Source organism: Mixophyes fleayi, chromosome 12 (genome assembly GCF_038048845.1).
Source record: "Mixophyes fleayi isolate aMixFle1 chromosome 12, aMixFle1.hap1, whole genome shotgun sequence".
NCBI lineage: Eukaryota > Metazoa > Chordata > Amphibia > Anura > Limnodynastidae > Mixophyes > Mixophyes fleayi.
This window is the reverse complement of record NC_134413.1, coordinates 64,014,736-64,036,586: the sequence shown is the minus strand read 5'-3', so window position 1 is coordinate 64,036,586 and position 21,851 is coordinate 64,014,736. Positions and strand designations below refer to the sequence as shown.

Genomic DNA, 21,851 nt, shown 5'->3' with positions numbered 1-21,851 from the left:
CAAAACGATGCAACGAGGTATCTTTCTGGACTGCGTAGAGGAGTGGGTCACCACAATATATATAATAAGAAAACCATCAACTTGTATGATTCGCACCAATAAATGTACCTGGACTGCCTAGAGGAGTGGGTCACCACAATATATATAATAAGAAAACCATCAACTTGTATGATTCACACTAATAAATGTACCTGGACTGCCTAGAGGAGTGGGTCACCACAAAATATATAATAAGAAAACCATCAACTTGTATGATTCGCACCAATAAATGTACCTGGACTGCCTAGAGGAGTGGGTCACCACAATATATATTAAAAACCCTGAACTTGTATGATTCGCAGCAATAAATGTACCTGGACTGCGTAGAGGAGTGGGTCACCACAATATATATTAAAAACCCTGAACTTGTATGATTCGCAGCAATAAATGTACCCGGACTGCCTAGAGGAGTGGGTCACCACAATATATATTAAAAACCCTGAACTTGTATGATTCGCAGCAATAAATGTACCTGGACTGCGTAGAGGAGTGGGTCACCACAATATATATTAAAAACCCTGAACTTGTATGATTCGCACCAATAAATGTACCTGGACTGCGTAGAGGAGTGGGTCACCACAATATATATTAAAAACCCTGAACTTGTATGATTCGCAGCAATAAATGTACCTGGACTGCGTAGAGGAGTGGGTCACCACAATATATATTAAAAACCCTGAACTTGTATGATTCGCACCAATAAATGTACCTGGACTGCGTAGAGGAGTGGGTCACCACAATATATATAATAAGAAAACCATCAACTTGTATGATTCGCACCAATAAATGTACCTGGACTGCCTAGAGGAGTGGGTCACCACAATATATATTAAAAACCCTGAACTTTTATGATTCGCACCAATAAATGTATCTGGACTGCGTAGAGGAGTGGGTCACCACAATATATATTAAAAACCCTGAACTTGTATGATTCGCAGCAATAAATGTACCTGGACTGCGTAGAGGAGTGGGTCACCACAATATATATTAAAAACCCTGAACTTGTATGATTCGCAGCAATAAATGTACCTGGACTGCGTAGAGGAGTGGGTCATCACAATATATATTAAAAACCCTGAACTTGTATGATTCGCAGCAATAAATGTACCTGGACTGCGTAGAGGAGTGGGTCACCACAATATATATTAAAAACCCTGAACTTGTATGATTCGCAGCAATAAATTTACCTGGACTGCGTAGAGGAGTGGGTCATCACAATATATATTAAAAACCCTGAACTTGTATGATTCGCAGCAATAAATGTACCTGGACTGCGTAGAGGAGTGGGTCACCACAATATATATTAAAAACCCTGAACTTGTATGATTCGCAGCAATAAATTTACCTGGACTGCGTAGAGGAGTGGGTCACCACAATATATATTAAAAACCCTGAACTTGTATGATTCGAACCAATAAATGTACCTGGACTGCGTAGAGGAGTGGGCACTGGGCACCACAATAAAAAATATATAGAAAACCTTCAACAGGTCTAAATTACACCCAAAAATAGTATCTGGACTGCGTAGAGTAGTGGGCACTGGGCACCACAATAAAATATATAAAAAACCTTCAACAGGTCTGCATTACACTGCACATACGGCTGATCCTCCATCCTCTCCATCATATACATGTTGGAGTTTCAGCGTGTGACAACCTCTTGTTTTTGATAATGTCAGTGCATTTTGAATATTTTTCAATTTGCCCCACACCACTGAATGTACTTTATCTATGATACGCATCTATCTATCTTGACTGCGTAGTGTGGTGGCCCCGGTACACAATTTGGTACAGAGGCCACAATATAATTAAAAAACCCTCCACGGGTCAGAATTCCACCAAAAAAGGGTATGGACTGCGTAGTGTGGTGGCCCCGGTAGTAAATTTGGTGCCGGGGCCACAATACCTCCTCCAACTTCCAAGTGTAGTGTTTATAAAGACAGACAGCGTCGAAGTGTTATTAGTTGACTTTCTTAACCCTAAAATTGTCCCTGTTGCAAATATTCGTGCAATGGACAGTTACTTTTTTATTGAAAGACTCAAGCTTTCAAGTGTAGTGTTTATAAAATATAAACAACAATACAGTAGTTTTAGAGCACGTCAATACCTCTTGTTTTAAATTATGACAGGGCATTTTACTTTTGGTTTAATTTTTTGAATTTGTTTAAATTTGGTTTTACTTTTTAAACATGGCAAACGACTGTTGATTGGTCATATAATGCAAAAAAAAAAGTTCCAAGATGGAATTGTCCTCGGGCCCTCACACCCACCCTTATGTTGTTGAAATAGGACATGCACACTTTAACAAACCAATCATTTCAGCGACAGGGCCTACCAAACAACTTTGGCTGAAATGATTGGTTTGTTTGGGCCCCCACACCAAAAAAGCTATTCATCTCTCCCTGTACAGACTAAACAGGCTCTACTGAGGCAAGATGTCGTCCTCATCCTCAACCTCTGATTCCTCTCCCCCTACAGTGTGTACTTCCTCCTCATCACACATTATCAATTCGTCCCCGCTGGACTCCACAACCACAGGTCCCTCTGTAGTATCTGGAGGGCAGTGCTGTACTTCATTGAGGAATTGATTATTCATTTTTATAAACATCATTTTTTCAACGTTGTGAGGAAGCAACCTCCTTCGCCGCTCACTGACCAGGTTCCCCGCTGCACTAAAAACTCTTTCCGAGTACACACTGGAGGGGGGACAACTCAGTTAAAAAATAGAGCCAGTTTGTACAGGGGCTTCCAAACTGCCTTTTGGAGTTCTACCACGTCACTACCTCTAGTTAATTTAGATTGCAAGGCTTGTAAATATAAATACTTTGAAGATAAAAAAAGCAGGCTGCACAGACTGTGGAGCTAGAAAGTGAAATTAAATGGACCACGTTACTTTGGTGGCTATCTATGCCCCCCCCCCCCTGCCCTACACTTGTAGTTGAATATAAATAAAGCAGCCTGCATAGACTGTAGAACTAGAAATTCAAATATACAAAGAAATGGACAAAGGCAGTTTGGTATCTGTCTGCATCAGATCCCCTCTCCACTAGGAGTAAAACAGAAAACTTTTCAGCCGTTATATAATCTAGAATATAAATAGAAATTGAGAAAGGCAATTTGGTATCTGTCTGCATCATAATCATCAACATCCTCCTCAGCGCCAGCTACATCAATATCCTCCTCCCAATGTACAACATTCACACCTTCATTAGCCAAATCTGTAACTGGACTGTGGGTGATCCTTCCAGCATATGCAGAGGGCGTGCTGCAAATGCTGGATGGAGTCACCTCTTCCCGTACAGTGATGGGAAGGTCAGGGTTCACAACCAACAACACCCTTGGACTCGCCTTGGGGATTTGTGATGTCATCTGTTTAGAAGGCAAAGTTCTTTGCGGTTTTGTTGTTGTTGCTGATAGCATAACTCTCTTAAATTTTTTGTGGGGGGGAGGAGGGCTTAGATCCTTGGGTGAAGCTGGACCACTAGTCATGAACACGGGCCAGGGCCTAAGCCGTTTTTTGCCACTACGTGTCGTAAATGGCATATTGCCAACTTTACGTTTCTCCTCAGATGATTTTAAGTTTCTCTTTTTGCTACTTTTTGAGAACTTGGGCATTTTGGATTTTACATGCCCTGTACTAGGAGATTGGGCATCGGGCTTGGAAGACGACCTGGATGGCATTTCATCGTCTATGTCATGACTAGTGGCAGCAGCTTCAGCATTAGGAGGAAGTGGGTCTTGATCTTTCCCTACTTTATCCTCCAAATTTTTGGTCTCCATTATATGTAGCACAAGATACTGCAGAATGTGTGAACTTGGTAATATTGCAGTACCAATGGGCTTATACTGCTGGATTGGCTTTGCAAATTTGGTTATAATTATTATTTTTTTTAATTTTTTATTTTAATTTTTTTTAATTTTTTTTTTATTTTTTAAAGACTTGGGAATAATGGGGAAATAACTATGCCCTTAGAAGCACACAGCACAGGACACAGCACAGGACCCAGCAGCACTACGGAACTCAGCAGGACAGAGCACAGGACACAGCACCACTGGACTGATACTGCAGAATGTGTGAACTTTGTAATATTGCAGTACCACTGGACTTTTACTGCTGAATGTGTGAACTTGGTAATATTGCAGTACCAATGGGCTTATACTGCAGGATTGGTTGTGCAAATTTTGTGGTAATTAAAAAAAAATTAAATTAGTTTTTGGTATTTTTTTAAATAACTTTTTTTTATTTTTTTAAACACAGGGGAATATTGGGGAAATAACTATGCCCTTAGAAGCACAGAGCACAGGACACAGCACCACTGGACTGAACAGGACACAGCACAGGACCCAGCAGCACCACTGACCTCAGAAGGACAGAGCACAGCACACAGCACCACTGGACTGATACTGCAGAACACAGCACAGCACAGCACAGCACAGAACTAAACAGCACAGCACAGAACTAAACAGCACAGCACGAGATCTACCAGGACAAAGGACCACCTAACACACCCTCCCTCTACCCTGATCAATGCCCGAGTGAAGATGGCGGCGACTAGCGGGGAATTTATAGGATCCGAGTATCGCGAGATCCGACAACGGGATTATGAGTCAGAGCCTCAGTTTCAGATTTGAATTTGGCGCCAATACCCGGATCTGTCTCGGATCCGACTCGGATCGGCAACGTTCGGGTGGGCTCGGATTTCAGAAATCCGAGTGCGCTCATCTCTAGTTTATTATGAAAATCGTTTTACAGTGACCCTTGTTTTATAAGACGGTTTATTGAATTCCTGAAAACATTCTTCACATCACTGTTTCTAAAGGTATAAATAAAAGGGTTAATCATAGGCGTGAACGCTGTGTAAATAATAGCAAGATACTTGTCATAATGGGTTCCCTTAGGTTTGACATACATAATGATGGCTGTACCATAAAATAGGCTGGTTACAATGAGATGAGATGTACATGTGGAAAAGGCTTTCTGTTTTCCCTCCTCACTCTTGATCTTTAAGACAGTCATTATGATATGAATGTAGAATCCTATGATTATGATAAAAGGCAGAACAATATCAAATACAGCAGCTGAACTTGTAGATATAATGCTAATGAAGGGATCTGAACATGCCAAGCTCTGCAGAGGAGCCAAGTCACAGAGGAAGTGGTTGATTATATTAGGTCCACAGAATTCCAAATGTGCTGTGATGATGGTGGGGATCAACATAATAATAATAAATCCCATGATCCATGGTAAAACAGCCAACTCAATACATAAAGCATGTGTCATTATAGCTGGGTAGTGTAAAGGATTGTTAATAGCCAGATGTCGGTCAAAAGCCATTACTACAAGAAGATAACATTCAGTGGCACCTAATGAGCCAAATATGTACATTTGGGTAAAACATCCATTAAAAGATATAATATTATTAGCTGTGATTAGATTGGCTAAAAGTCTGGGGACAGTGACAGACACAAACATAATTTCTAAAACAGAGAATACACTAATAAAAAAATACATTGTAGTATGAAGAGAAGGTTCTGTTTTGACAAGAACAATTATAGTAACGTTCCCCATAACACATGTAATGTAGGTCAGCAGAAAAATAACGAAAAGTAAATTCTGAAACTGGTGTAAATCAGCAAAAGCCAATAAAATAAATTCTTTTACAACAGTTTTGTTTGTTTCCATTATTTTGCTGACAGATACCTATGAGAAAAAAGATCAGGTTCCAAAATTAGTATGTAAAGAATAAATATTAAATATTCATAATTGTATGTACCTTTTTGGTATCTTAATAAATGCAAAGCGTTTATTATATACAATACATTATATTTCAGAAGTTGTTTTTTTGTTTATTAAGAAAATGGAATTTTCCTACTAGTGCTTTCATATAAAATACATTATATGATTAGTGGTGTTTTACATAATGTTATCTGATTATATCATATAACTGAGCAAATATCATGCCTCATATATTCCATAGCAAACATCAGAAACTGTCATTAATCAGTTTTTTACCAGCTAAACTATTGGAAAGCAATATGACTAAATTGATGTAAGTTACAATATTATTTTTATTTGCCAAATTGACAAATGTACAATAACGATGTCAATTTTATTGGATTTTTTTTACTGAATCTAACAAATATATTTTTTCTAAACAATGAGTAAAGCAGTGTCATGAGATTGCTGTGAACACTGTGGAAAAAAATGACAGATTATTCCGGAGAAGCATTACACATATTGCTGGGAATTAACTTGGGACCTGATAATAAGGAGAACTATAAACATAATAGGGTGCTTATTTCATCTTGTGTAAACATACTCAGTAATGTATTATACATGTTACACAACACTTATTATTATTACATATTGATATTTCAGGAAATGTTAAGTTTTACTAGTCTTGAGATAATGGTCACTCTTGCTGGGTAATTGTATTGTTAGCAACCCAAAATAAGTATTTCAGAGATAAGTAACATCAGTCAGTTAAGCATACTACACCATAGAGTAAGAATTTTACATACTGTCACATTAAATGTAAAAAAAGTTCATTGCAATAAGTCTATTGACATTGATATACTGTACACAGTTTTTCAGAGAGAGATGGAAGATAAGGTATACAATGCACTTTCAAAGTAAAATAAAGTGCACAGAGCTTCAAATAGATATAAATACATTTCTTGTAGACACTGATATTGATGGCTTGTTCACATCTATGTGCTTTTTAATCTGAAAATCATCTGTTGACTCAAGTCTGAAAATTGCATTACAACAGAATAAATGGGTTCTTATTGGCTTGTTCCTATCTCTGTGTTCTAATTAGCAGTTCACTCTATTTCTGATGTGTTAATATAACAACCATATCAAAAGCTTGTGGGAAAAAAATCAAAGACGCATAACTAAAATGTGAATCATCTTAGGCACGTGCAACTTTAAGACTGTCTTACATTTTTGCAAATGTTTAGTCCCTAATCCAGATTTCTTTTTAATCCATACTTTCTAAATATCTGTAGTATTATACTATAATAGAATTTGACACCTGTCAGTCTATTTTATACAAACATTTAGTTCTGGTCACTTGTACCAAAGCTGTGCTTTAGTGTTGTCAGCTGCAAGCAGTCTGTGATTTAGCTATTAGAACATATAGAGGATTGGTTCCCAATTCGACAGTTCCATTCTGCACAAGATCTGTGTCTCTCTTCTACTTTCATTACATGCTCCCATTCCTGTTTACAGGATTTTTTCAAGCTGCACCCAGTCTATGGAATTCCCTCTCTCGCACAATAAGACTTTACTCTGGTCTACAAACCTTCAAGCGTTCTCTGAAAACACAACTCTTCAGGCTAGCTTATAATATTCCTCAACCACCCTCTAAACCTCCATAGGTTACCCTATTACCACCCTATACTCAATTTACATTAGACAAAAGCCCATTGACCCTCTGACCAACTGTAGGACTGGATCTTATAGCATGAAAATCACTTTTTACCTGAGAAATATGGCTGGACCGAAATGCAATATATCGACTTAACCTCATGTATTCAACTCAGATAGTCGCACAGATCGTAAGCCTGAGAGCAGGGACCTCTTACCGCTTTTTTGGTATTACCCAGTATTGTTTAATTACTGTGTTTGACCGCAATTGTAAAGCGCTATGGAATTTGCTGGTGCTACATAAGTAAATTTTGGTGTTAAAGATGATAATACACATTTTTAGTTTCGGAACTAGTGTTTGTGCACTTATGCAGAAGTAAAAAAGAATGCAATGGACCACATATTAAATATATTACATTGTATTCTATGGAGCAGAAAACACAAATCTTTTCGTTGCTCATCCATAACAAAGAATACTTTTTTCATAAGCTAAAAGTTGTTCTTTGCACAGAAACCATGAATTCACATTTGTAGTAATTAGTTAATTAACATTAATAATGAAGTCATTATAAGTAACCATTTACCTTAAGAAAAATATGAAGAGATTTCTGTAGAACACATTTATACATAAATAATTATCAATTAATTAAATATATATTTTTAATTTGTCATTTATTGCAAATGGAGAAATGTAATTGCCCCAAATATAGTAGAAGAAAATTAAATAAATATGCATTTAAGTTTCAGATTCTGTTATTTATACCTCAGAAGAAAAGACTGAAAAAAAGAAGATTCTGCTGTGTATTCAGTCTTGGTAGTGTTAGAGCCAGGAAATTTAACTTAACCTTATATACACTTTTATTATAGTGTGTGCAAATAAAACATCTTACTCAGGGGACAATTGTTTCCATTGATACTTGAAATAGTTCTCATTATCCATTCATTTTGGTACTTAGTAAAAAAATAATCCTAACAAGGTCCTTGTTGGCTTCACCTTTAACTCTATACTATGTGATGTTAAAAGACAAAAGTATTATAGGAGTGATACCAAAATAAATTTTTATATTTGCTACAATTATCTCGAGGAATAGCCTCCTTAATTACAAACAGAAGGAGGATAACAGCAGGGTGCCCCTAGTGGTCATTTACAATCCCCACATGAACATCTTGGGGAAAATTGCTGCTGATCTTCAGCCCATATTTCAGAAAGACAATAGACTGAAGGAAAAATTCCCAGATATACCTCTCCTTTCATACAAACAACCTCCGAAATTAAGAAATCTCCTCGTTAGAAGTATCATCACCATCAGAGACTGGCACCTTCTCTTGCAAAAACAAAAAATGCAAAACCTGCACCCATGTCCTACCAACAAACACAGTCCACATACCCAGCACACAACGGGACAATAAAATCACTGACACATTCTCATGTACATCCTCCAATGTGGTGTACATGAAACAGTGTACAAGGTGCCCTGAGGGACTCTACATTGGAGAGACCAAGCAGAAACTGCAATCCTGGATGAATCATGGGCAGCACGGTGGCTAAGTGGTTAGCAGTTCTGTCTCACAGCACTGGGGTCATGAGTTCAATCCCCGACCATGGCCTTATCTGTGTGGAGTTTGTATGTTCTCCCTGTGTTTGCGTGGGTTTCCTCCGGGTCCTCCGGTTTCCTCCCACACTCCAAAAACATACTGGTAGGTTAATTGGCTGCTATCAAAATTGGCCCTAGTCTCTCCCTCTCTGTCTGTGTCTGTCAGTGTGTGAGTGTGTGTCTATGTTAAGGAATTTATACTGTAAGCTCCAATGGGGCATGGACTGATGTGAGCGAGTTCTCTGTACAGCGCTGCAGAATCAGTGGCGCTACATAAATAAATGTTGATGAAGATGATGAGGATGATGATGATCTACACAGACACACAATAAAGAAGTCTCTGGACACCCTCATGGGTAAACACTTCTCTGGACCAGGACACAGAGTGACAGATTTAAAAGTCTTAATACTGAAAGTTTTTTTTAAAAATGACAAGTAGAAAAAAAATCTGGGAATTCAAGCTGATAAGAACATTCCAGTCATTGACACAAGGACTCAATCTAACACCTGGATTTATGACCCACTACATGGACACACTTCACACCCCACAGCAGAGTGGTGTTACGGTTCTGATGCCTTAGTCAGTATTTGCACAGGCTTACCTAGGGCGCGGAGTCTAATGGCCTTCCGGTCTTCACCAAGAACCACCGCAAGGTAGGGTGGACTTTGCTGCCGAAGAACCGCAGGTCGCGGCCCCCAGGTTAGCCTACTGATGTAAGGGAGAAGGCTCTAAGTTATGGGTAGTCAAACAGGCAATATGACAAAGTGATGCAAATACTGGCACTAACCGTGAATTCCAGGTTTTGGAGGTCTGGAGCAGTAACCGGTTAGATGAATGGAGTCGGTTGAGTGCGTAGCAGGAGATGGGTCCAGAGGAGTAGAAACACAGCCGGGTCGGTACACAGGAGGTTATCAGGTATACGGTGCCAGAGGGAAATCCAGAGAGTAGTCGATAACACAGCCGGGTCGGTACACGGGATGGTCAGTCCAATTCGCGGTGCCAGGGATTAAGCCAAAGAATAGTCAGGTCACAGCTAGGTTGGTACACAGGAGTAAAAGGAATATGGGAGTACACAGGGAGCAGGGTCACAGTAATCAGGTACACAGGAACAGGTAGCCAGGAACAGGAAACACATTGCTCTGACACAAGCAGCGTGTCAGAGCAGAGTAGATATGTAGATTTGAATTCCCCACCCAGGAGTCACATGACTAGATGCAGAGAGAACCTGGAAGTGCGGGGGCGCCATCGGGAGAAGCGCTGAACAGCAGAGCGGATACAGCTGCCAGACAACGCTGACAGCGCAGCAGAGCGGGGACAAGGTAAGATCATAACAGTACCCCCCCTTCAGGGGTGGCCTCCGGACAACCTATAAGGCTTTTGAGGGAACTTGGTATGGAATCTCTTCAACAAACTTGGAGCATGAAGATCTCGTGCAGGAATCCAAGAACGCTCTTCAGGACCGTAGCCTTTCCAATCAACCAGGAACTGCAAGGAACCTCTGGAAATCCTAGAATCTAGAATCTCCTTAACCTCAAATTCCTAATCTAGCGCAGAAATAGCAGCAGGAGGTTTTTTTAAGAGAAAAATTTGTTAATATCAAGTGGCTTGAGAAGGGAAATGTGGAACACATTGGGAATCCTCAAGGTAGGAGGTAACTTTAATCTAAAGGCCACCGGATTAACGACCTCTATGATCTTGAAGGGGCCAATAAATCGGGGAGCGAATTTCCTAGAGGTAACCAGCAAGCGAAGATTCTTCGTAGACAACCATACTTTGTCACCAGGAGCAAGTAATGAGATGGTCTTCTTTTGTCAAATGCTCTTTTACTGATGGCAGAGGTGTGAAGCAATTTGCGTTTAATAAGATCCCACCTAGCCGAGAAGTCCAATAGAAGGGAATCAACTGCAGGAACTCCAGAAGCGGGTAAATCCTTGAAGGGTGGAACTTTAGGATGAAATCCCTGAAGAGCAAAAAAGGGAGAAGTGGAGGTAGAATCATGCAAATTATTATTGTGAGCGAATTCTGCCCAAGGTAATAAAACGACCCAATCATCATGTTTAGCTGAAATGAAACATCTGAGAAATTTCTCCAATTCTTGATTCGTCCTTTCAGTGAGACCATTACTTTGAGGATGATATGCAGAAGAGAAATTCAACTTAATGCCACAGAGACGAGAAAAAGCCCTCCAAAATCTTGCCACGAACTGAGTTCCCCCGTTTAGAAACGATAACATCTGGACAGCCATGTAGGCGGAAAATCTCTTTGATGAAGAGTTGAGCCAGAACAGGAGCAAAAGGGAGACTTTTTAATGCTACAAAATGAGCGGCCCGGGAAAGGCAATCAGTGACCACCCATACTACTGAGAAACCTCTGGAGGAGGGTAAATCTGTGATAAAATCCATGGAAAGATGACTCCAAGGTCGATCTGGAATTGGTAGAGGTTGCAGCAGACCGTAAGGAGCTTGACGAGGGACTTTGTTCTGAGCACAAGTGGAACATGCCGTCACAAACTGTCGAACGTCTGAGTGGATAGACGGCCACCAATAACCACGGGAGATAAATTCCAAGGTTTTCTTTATACCGGCATGACCAGAAAAACGGGAGGCATGAGCCCATTTAAGGAGTTTTCATTGGAGATGTGGAGGAACCAAAGTCTTCCCGTGAGGAATAATAAAGTGAGTGGGAGTAGTAGCCAAAATACATTCTGGATCTAGGATGGGTCTAGAACCCTCTTCTTCTGTATCCATGGAGTCGAAGGAACGAGAGAGAGCGTCAGCCTTTTTGTTCTTGGACCCTGGTCTGAAGGTAATGATCATATCGAAGCGGGAGAAAAAAAGGGACCATCTGGCCTGATGAGGATTGAGGCAAGATGCAGTTTGTAAATACAGCAAGTTTTTGTGATCTGTACAAATAGTAACAGGAAATCTGGCTCCTTCCAAATGGTGTCTCCAAGCTTCCAAGGCCAATTTGATAGCGAGGAGGTCTCTATCTCCAATGCCATAGTTTTTTTCGGTAGCCGAAAATTTACGAGAAAAGAAGCCACAGGGAGAAAATTTTCCAGTAGAATTTTTCTGAGACAAGATAGCTCCCACTCCAGTAGAGGATGCATCTACCTCAAGGAAAAAAGGGAAGGAAGGATCTGGTTGCTGAAGAATAGGAGCCGAGATGAAGGCTTCTTTAAGGTACTTGAAGGCTTCCACGGCCTCCGGTGGCCAAGTTTTAGCGTTGGCGGACTTCTTGGTCAAGGAGGTGATGGGTGCAATCACGGAAGAAAACCCTTTGATAAAGTGGCGGTAATAATTAGAAAATCCAACGAAACGCTGGATGGCCTTAAGACCTACTGGTTGGGGCCAATCAGAGATTGCCTTTAATTTCTTGGGGTCCATACGTAATCCGGAGCCAGAAACCACATGACCAAGAAAAGAAAGATGCGTTTTTTCAAAGACACACTTGTCTAAATTACAATATAGATGATGTGAGCGAAGGCGTTGAAGAACTAAGGAGACATGATGGCGATGAGTAACCATATCAGGAGAAAAAATCAGGATATCATCCGGATAAATCACAACATATCAATACAGGAAGTCTTGAAAGATCTCATTAATGAAATTTTGGAAAACAGCAGGGGCGTTGCAAAGTCCAAATGGCATAACTAGGTACTCGAAATGCCCATCGTGCGTATTGAACGTTGTTTTCCATTCATCCCCCTGTTTGATACGGATTAGGTTGTAGGCCCCTTTCAAATCAAGTTTAGAAAATATAGAAGCTCCCTTGACCCTATCAAAGAGTTCAGAGATCAATGGCAAGGGGTACCTGTTCTTCTTAGTCATGGCGTTGAGACCACGATAGTCTATACAAGGACGCAATCCGCCGTCCTTCTTTTTTACAAAAAAGAAACTGGCTCCTGCTGGTGACGAGGAATTCCGGATAAAACCCCTGTTCAAATTCTCCTTGATATATAGGGACATAGCATCTGATTCGGGTAAAGATAATGGAAATACACGTCCTCTGGGTGGTATCTTGTCCAGCAACAATTCAATGGCGCAATCCCAAGGTCTGTGTGGGGGTAACTTGGAAGCCTCCTTTTCACAAAAGACGTCAGAAAATGAATGATATTGAGGAGGAATACCGGAGGATGTGGGAGGACCGGCCATAGCGGGCCTATGAATCTTGGGAAGACATCTGGGGGTAAATGTATCAAGCTGCGATTTTGCAACTCCAGCGATTTTCTTGGGAGAGTTGAAACTCGCCGATGTATGAAGCTGAGTTTTCATATAAAATCGCCAGAGTTCTGCTTCTGTCAAAGTCGCTACTTGCAAAATCGCCAGAGATCAAACTCACCACTGTTTGCCACTGCAGCTATACAAGTCTCCAATGTATGAAGCTGCGAGTTAGCAAAATCAGGAGAGTTTGCTTCTAAACACGCCAGATACAACACGCTGCTTGATAGCAGCGTGTTGTATCAACACATCACTGTTGCACTGCCCTGGCAGTGTTAAAAAGTGAGAGAACAGATCAAAGTTAAAAAAAAAAAAAGTGCGTGGGGTCCCCCTGCTATTTATGCTTAACCCTAGTGCTGCCTGACTAGTGCTGGTCCCGTGAAAATCGGGGAAAAATTTTGCGTGGGGTCCCCCTGATTTTCGCTTTACCAGCACTAGACAAACCAGCCAGGGTTGGCGGCACTATAGCAGGGGGATGCGCGGCAGGGGTCCCCCTGCCATAATGACTAACCAACCCTAGACTGTTCAGCGCTGGGCTGGATTCCCTAGGGAGTGGGGTCCGCTGAAATAAACGAGTGGGCCCCCCCTAGAAAGAACCAGCCAAGTGCTGATAGCACTAGGGCTCTTCCTACTACCCCTGGGCTGTGGGTAGTAGGGTAATACGGCGATAAAGTATTAAAAAAACAAACTGACACCAATTTTTTTTGTGGAACTACAAGTCCCAGCCAGCCAGGTTGCCAAAAACAGTGTGGCCATGCTGTTGCTTGTATAACTACAAGCACCAGCATACCCACGGCAGCCAGGGCATGTTGGCACTTGGAGAACCACAAGTGCCAACATGCCCTGACATTCCTGGCTTGCTGGGCCCTGTAGTTCCACAAAGAAAAAAGTTAACAAAACAACAACACCCTCATACAAACTACATATATTTATTAAAAATAAAAACCCCACAATAAAGACACTAACCACCCTCTTTTTAACCACAACTATTTAATAAAAAAAAAAAATACTTACCAATGATGTCTTCTTTCTTGATCCAATGTTCCTGGCTTGCCCCAGTCCCTTATTATTTGTATATCCATCTTGCCAGCTTGCCCCAGTCCCAGCCATTTGTACCTCCAAAATCGATTCTTTGCCAACTGTAACACTTCGCCCAGAAGGGGCACATATTTGTAATATCCCGATTCTTTAGTCTTGATTGAAGCTCAAAAAAAAAAAAAGCAAGGAGCCGCCCCAAACACCTCCTACCTAGTAGGGGGTCCGTTCCGCAATGCTCTTACGTGGTTTGCGTAAGAGCAAAGTACTGTAATATGGCATTTTCCCACGCTAGTGGGGAAATCACATATTACTGTATTTAGCGATTTGCCGCGATTTCAACACGCTGGCAAACTCGCAGTTTGATACATTTACTGGAATGACATCCTGGACCCCATGCAAGAACTTTAGGCTTCTGCCAATCTAGAGTGGGGGAGTGAAGTCTGAGCCAAGGTAGGCCTAAAATCACAGGGTTGATAGCCTCTGGGATGACTAAAAAGGAGATTTCCTCAGTGTGTAAGGCTCCGATGCGTAGAGAAAGGTTGACAGTTCTGTTCTTAATGGATCCTCCAATAATACGGCTGCCGTCTATAGCTGTAATAGCGACAGGTGGATCCAATGGTTGCATGGGTAACGACAACCTCTCTACAATGTCAGCTCGTAGAAAATTCCCCGCTGCTCCGGAGTCAATAAGTGCTGGAAAAGACAGTTGTTTATCAATATATCGCAGAAGGACCTGGATAGAAAAACTAGAATCCACAGGAGAGGGAATAGACCTACCTAACTTAGCCTCTCCAACGTCAGTTAGGTCCGGTCGTTTCCTGGACGCCTCCCAAACTGGCTCAAAACAGGACCAGGTTCCCCGCAATAGAGGCACAAACGGTTCTTGAATCGCCTCTCTCTTTCCTCCTGGGATAAACGTGCCCTTCCCAACTGCATAGGCTCTTCCTCAGGAGTAATTGGACTCTGAAATCGGGGTGCCAAGCGGAATGTGGATCAACGGGAACTTTCTCTCTCTTGAGTGCGTTCACGGAACCGGATATCAATCTGGTTACAGAGAGAGAAATCAATTCGTCCAGAGTAGTGGGTAACTCTCGGGCCGCTAACTCGTCCTTAATACGATCTGACAAGCCTTGCCAAAACGTGGCCACCAAAGCTTCATTGTTCCAACGTAGCTCAGCCGCCATAGTGCAAAATTGGAGAGCGTACTGGCCCAGAGTAAGGGTACCTTGGCGTAGACGGAGGAGTCCTGAAGCAGCACTGGAGACACGTCCGGGTTCATCAAAGATGCATCTGAAGGTTTCCAGAAAAGTGGCACAATTGTGAAGGATAGGGTCATCATGTTCCCAAAGAGCAGAAGCCCAGGCAAGCGCTTGACCAGACAATAAGGAGATTATATTAGCGACTTTAGTTTTCTCTGTAGGAAAGTTTCCGGGCTGTAGTTCAAATTGAATAGCACACTGGTTCAAGAACCCTCGGCATTCCTTAGGATCCCCATTGAACTTAGGTGGGTTAGGTATGCGGAGTTGAGAGATGGCTGGAGCAATAACGGCTGCTCTGAGAGGGAGCAGGTTGTGGAGCCGGAACAGGCGGAGGAGTAGGAGCTGCCACCTGAGCTGCTTGAGCAGAGCCCGTACCTTGGAGCGTGTCCAACCTGTTAGACAGAGTCTGCAGAATCTGTAATAACTGTTCTTGATTCTTCCCCTGGTCTTCAACCCGAACCGCTAAGTGATCCAGTAATTCCCTAGCGGAGGGATTTCCTGACTCTTCCATCAGTTAGATAAGTGGGTCAGAGCAAACTGTTACGGTTCTGATGCCTTAGTCAGTATTTGCACAGGCTTACCTAGGGCGCGGAGTCTAACGGCCTTCCGGTCTTCACCAAGAACCACCGCAAGGTAGGGTGGACTTTGCTGCCGAAGAACCGCCGGTCGCGGCCCCCAGGTTAGCCTACTGATGTAAGGGAGAAGGCTCTTAGTAATGGGTAGTCAAACAGACAATATGACAAAGTGATGCAAATACTGGCACTAACCGTGAATTCCAGGGTTTGGAGGTCTGGAGCAGTAACCGGTTAGATGAATGGAGTCGGTTGAGTGCGTAGCAGGAGATGGGTCCAGAGGAGTAGAAACACAGCCGGGTCGGTACACGGGATGGTCAGTCCAATTCGGGGTGCCAGGGATTAAGCCAAAAAATAGTCAGGTCACAGCCAGGTTGGTACACAGGAGTAAAAGGAATATGGGAGTACACAGGGAGCAGGGTCACAGAAGTCAGGTACACAGGAACAGGTAGCCAGGAACAGGAAACACATTGCTCTGACACAAGCAGCGTGTCAGAGCAGAGTAGATATAGAGATTTTAATTCCCCGCCCAGGAGTCACATGACTAGATGCAGGGAGAACCCGGAAGTGCGGGGGCGCCATCGGGAGAAGCGCTGAACAGCAGAGCGGATACAGCTGCCAGACAACGCTGACAGCGCAGCGGAGCGGGGACAAGGTAAGATCATAACAAGTGGTTCCAGATCTCTGAACTCCTAGGGCTTTCACTCTTCCATCAGTAACGAAAACCTCCATTTTATTACTTTAGTTTATCTTAATGATGTATTCCCCCCTCTGTACAAATTGTTGATGTAACATCTCTTAAATGTTGTGCCCTTTTCTTAGCCATTAATTTGTAAACCTGCCTTATAAAGGGGCCTTTGTGCTCTGAAAGTTAGCAAATATAAAAATGTATTTTGAATAGCCAATAAAGGTGTCACTCCTAGAATACTTTTGCCCTTTTTGACACAAAAGTATTCAACATCACATTCATTTTTCTGGCTGTCATGGTACTGCAATAAAAAAAAATATTTTTTTTTCCTACAAACTCTACACTATAAACTTTACTGGCTTATCATTAATTACTGTAGTATTGCAGACTACTGAATAATTAGCTTACTATAAATCAAACCCAAAATATCTGGCAGTAAATCTGAAGACAATGCATTAAATTATCCAATTATTGAAACAGAACTGATAAATTATTTTGCCTCTTTTATCATGTTTGTGAAGATAACTCTTCACAAACATTTTATTTTCATGTTGTGTTCCTAACTGGTCAATATAATGGTATAGATTTAGATTAAAAAAACAATAATAAAAATGGTATCTGTGGTGTAAAAAAACAGAGCTTGCAGTTTTAATAAAATAGAAAAATATAAATATAGCAAATAAAATGCTCTGATCTTATTATGTAAGTGTTAGTGGGGTATGAAAAAAGTATAACGTAAGGTAAAAATATATAGCCTGTAGCAAGGAAAATATATAAAGGGAATGTGGAGATGTTGCTCATCTGTTTTACTATGTATTTTTCTCTACATTATCCTATCTATGCAGAGCTGATGTCTGATGACACATACTGTATGTGATTTGTGTTCTACACAGAAACATTGTAGGCAGCCAAATTCTAGCTTTTAAAAACCTTGGGTGGGGTGGGGTGGGTTTCCATGCTGTTCCCTCCTCTAACTCATAGAGAGTGTCTGTATTAATTAAGAGACATTTACAACTTGTTTTGGAACAGATCCAGAGCGTCCCCTATGGTTACTTTGTGTTCTTCTGTGTACTGGTAGATGCCTCCTCTCTTACATTTTTGGAAATTTACATATTTACATACATCCCTCCACTTTCAATACTGTTGTGCTCAATACCTCAACAACATTTGTCGCCCTCTTCCCGAACTCTCCAGTAATTTGTATGGGCGACTTCAATTATATTATGGATGTTGGTCTTGACAGATGGATTGAAGCAGCCTCCATTGACAGATATGGGTGTTTATAATTTGCCAGGTTCATATTGAGCTCATCTCCTCACACTAAATAGTTTTCTTGTCACTCTTTGTCACATCAAACCCTTATTGACTTTGCTTCATGTCTAATAGTCTGACTTTCTTAGTCCGGGAGGTAGAAATCTGTGCAGGGGTATATCAAACCTGTTACCAACTCTGAGGCTATCATAGACTCTTATGACCTGCTCGGCCTAGCACTGCCCGACTAGGAATTGCGGAGTCTAATTAGGCAGAAGGTATTCTCCAGTGACCCCATCTAGAAGGTATGGACTTTGCGGCTTCCGCACTGCATTTCATGGAAGGGTGCCAGGCAAAACCAGTAGGAGAATACTAATTGTTAACAGTATTAAGTGGATCAGGAATAAAAGAGATGAAGTTTGTCTGTCGTTTAGAGATGACCAGTTGTCCAGGTAAAGCTGCAAAGCTTGTAAGCAGATGCAGGAGATCAGGGGAGATAAAAGTTTATACTCAAGAGCCCACACAGAGGACCAGATAAGCTGGAAAGCTGCTGGATACAGTTAGGAGCAATCAGGCGCGGGCTGGCAGGTTTCGGCCTGGGGGCGCAAAGGCAGCCGCATCATGTGACACGCGATGCGGCCGCATCATAATGTGCAGGTACAACGCAGAGACGCCGTTGTTCAAAATTACTAGATTGCAAAGACATATCCACAGATGAAAGCTAAAAACCGTAAATGCCCCCCCCCAAAAAAAGACAATCAATTTGAAGTCCAATTATTATTATTATTATTATTATTATTATTATTATTATACCTGACTGAATTTCCATATCCAAATATCTAAACTGTCCATGTACCAAGGATGTATGCCTATAATATTTCAAAGTATAAATATTGACATTAAAAAAATTAAAAAAGGTAAGTTATTGTTATGAGAGAAGTTGTTGCTTAGCTTTTTTCATTCACATATCATTTTAACCACTTGGAGATTGGTGTAGCGGTTAGCCACTCCACCTTTCAACAGTGGAAATCTGAGTTTGAAATCTCATCAATGCCCCTGTCTCTGTGGGATCAATAATATGACTCCCATATTTATGTGGATGTCCAAAGTGTCCCTGTTGTAAGAAAGAGTATGCTTGGCTCAAGTTTGCACAAATTATCCGTAAAATTGTCATAAATTATTTTTTATATCATTACTAGCGTATTGTTGCCTATTTTTTTTACAAACACTAACAACGAACTGTTGACACATCAGCCACTTTACATTGCGAATTTATTACAATTGTGGTTGTAATTAAAAAGGAGGTTGCTTTTAAAAAATATACACAATTTATAATGTTTGTGCTAAATATAATTTTTTTTTAAACTATTTTTCTGGTGAAGTGTATTCAGATGTATGTTGTGCATATTTAGTTGTGGGTGTTTTAAACGAACGATGCTTTTAGAACAGTTTATTGTTGTTACTCAGCACTGCTGCTTTGGATTTAAACATGACCCTGAGCTTCCTTAAGTTTCAGCAAGGAGTTAAAATAAAACTCACAGGTTTTTTTCTTAACTGTCCCATGGATCCAGAGGTAACACCTACTCTTTTTAAGTCAGTACAAATAACTCCTACTCTTCTTACCTTCTTTCGGATCTCCTCCCATTCCCAACCCTTTTTTCTTAAGTGGTCAGAAAACTTCTTAAGTGCTTTTACAATGGATTTTCATCTTAACTTAAAAGATTCTTAGCATATGCAAAGGAATTTCCTTCGTATCTCCCTTTTCTGGGCATGCGCAGAGAAGATTTTCGCAAGATCCGCAAAAAGAGACAGATCCAACCGCTAATGAACCAGGCCCAAAGTTGTTATGTGACAAATTGGTCTATGGAAAAAAACATTATCTATAGCAAGGGTATAAAACCTGTTTATCATGAACATCATTTTAAAGTGAACCATGTTTTATTAGACGGTTTATTGAATTCCTGAAAACATTCTTCACATCCCTGTTTCTAAAGGTATAAATAAAAGGGTTAATCATAGGCGTGAATGCTGTGTACATAATAGCAAGAAACCTGTCATAATGGCTTCCCTTAGGTTTGACATACACAATGATGCCTGTACCATAAAATAGACTGGTTACAATGAGATGAGATGTACATGTGGAAAAGGCTTTTTGTTTTCCCTCCTCACTCTTGATCTTTGAAACAGTCATTATAATATGAATGTAGAATCCTATGATTATGAAAAAAGGTAAAACAACATCAAATACAGCAGCTGAACTTGTTGATATAATGCTAATGGAGGGATCTGAACATGCCAAGTTCTGCAGAGGAGCCAAGTCACAGAAGAAGTGGTGGATCATATTAGGGCCACAGAATTCCAAACGTGCTGTGATGATGGTGGGGATCAACATAATAATAAATCCCATGATCCATGACAAAACAGCCAACTCAATAGATAAAGCATGTGTCATTATAGCTGGATAGTGCAAGGGATTGTTAATAGCCAGATGTCGGTCAAAGACCATAATTACAAGAAGATAACATTCAGTGGCACCTAAGGAGCCAAAGGCATACAATTGGGTAAAACATTCCTTGAAAGATATAATATTATTAGCTGCGATTAGATTGGCTAAAAGTCTGGGGACAGTGACAGACACAAAGATAATTTCTAAAATAGAGAATACACTAATAAAAAAATACATAGTAGCATGAAGAGAAGGTTCTGTTCTGACAAGAACAATTATAGTAACGTTCCCCATGACACATGTAATGTAGGTTAGCAGAAAAATAACGAAAAGTAAATTCTGAAATTGGTGTAAATCAGCAAAGGCCAACAAAATAAATTCTTTTACAACAGTTTTGTTTCTTTCCACCATTTTGCTGATAGATTCCTATGAGAAAAAATATCAGGTTCCAAAATTAGTATGTAAAGAATAAAAATTAAATATTCTTAATTGTATGTACCTTTTTGGTATCGTAATAAATGCAAAGGGTTTATTATATACAATCCATTATATTTCAGAAGTTGTTTTTTGTTTATTAAGAAAATTGAATTTTCCTAATAGCACTTTCATATAAAATACTTTACACAATTAGTGATGCTTTACAGAATGTTATTTGATTATATCATATAACTGAGCAAATATCATGCATCATATATTCCATAGCAAACATCAGAAACTGTCTTTAATCAGTTTTGTACCAGCTAAACTATTGGAAAGCAATATGACTAAATTGATGTAAGTTACAATATTTTTTTTTATTTGCCAATTTGACAAATGTGCAATAACAATGTCAATTTTATTGGATTTTTTTAGTAAATCTAACAAATATATTTTTGCTAAACAATGAGTAAATCAGTGTCATGAAATTGCTGTGAGCACTGTGGGAAAAAAATGACAGATTATTCCGGAGAAGCATTACACATATTGCTGGGAATTACCTTGAGACCTGCTAATAAGGAGAACTGTAAACATCTTTATATTTTTATGAGCCTAGCGTGAGCAGGGAAAATATCTACATATTAAAAATAGTGATGTTAGGGTGCTTATTTCATCTTGTGTAAACATACTCAGTAATGTATTATACATGTTACACAACACTTATTACTATTACATAGTGATATTTCAGGAAATGTTAAGTTTTACTAGTCTTGAGATAATGGTCACTCTTGCTGGGTAATTGTATTGTTAGCAACCCAAAATAAGTATTTCAGAGATAAGTTACATCAGTCAGTTAAGCATACTACACCATAGAGTAAGAATTTTATATACTGTCACATTAAATGTAAAAAAAGTCCATTGCAATAAGTCTATTGACATTGATATACTGTACAT

General features: G+C 40.3%; 2 protein-coding genes across 2 annotated transcripts; both read right to left on the bottom strand.

Moving 5' to 3' along the window:
- Positions 1–4,785: 4,785 nt before the first annotated feature.
- Positions 4,786–11,251, bottom strand: LOC142108326 (olfactory receptor 6C4-like). The gene is made up of 2 exons (XM_075191958.1): positions 11,204–11,251; positions 4,786–5,739 (listed from the first exon to the last, which is right to left on the bottom strand). Exons 1-2 carry the CDS (start codon positions 11,249–11,251, stop codon positions 4,786–4,788), a joined length of 1,002 nt encoding a protein of 333 aa, XP_075048059.1.
- An 8,704-nt stretch (positions 11,252–19,955) lies between these two features.
- On the bottom strand, positions 19,956–20,891 carry LOC142108324 (olfactory receptor 6N1-like). The gene has a single exon (XM_075191957.1). The coding sequence runs from the start codon at positions 20,889–20,891 to the stop codon at positions 19,956–19,958; it is 936 nt and encodes a 311-aa protein (XP_075048058.1).
- Between the last annotated feature and the right edge of the window lie 960 nt (positions 20,892–21,851).

What these genes read in the sequence shown, in the direction of transcription:
- LOC142108326 (XM_075191958.1), bottom strand. Translation starts at nt 11,251, where the DNA reads ATGGCTGTCCAGATGTTATCGTTTCTAAACGGGGGAACTCAGTTCGTG. An exon ending in ACGGGGGAACTCAGTTCGTG is followed by an intron (nt 5,740 to 11,203) that starts GCAAGATTTTGG and finishes TTTTTCTCATAG; the next exon opens with GTATCTGTCAGCAAAATAAT.
- LOC142108324 (XM_075191957.1), bottom strand. Translation starts at nt 20,891, where the DNA reads ATGGTGGAAAGAAACAAAACTGTTGTAAAAGAATTTATTTTGTTGGCC.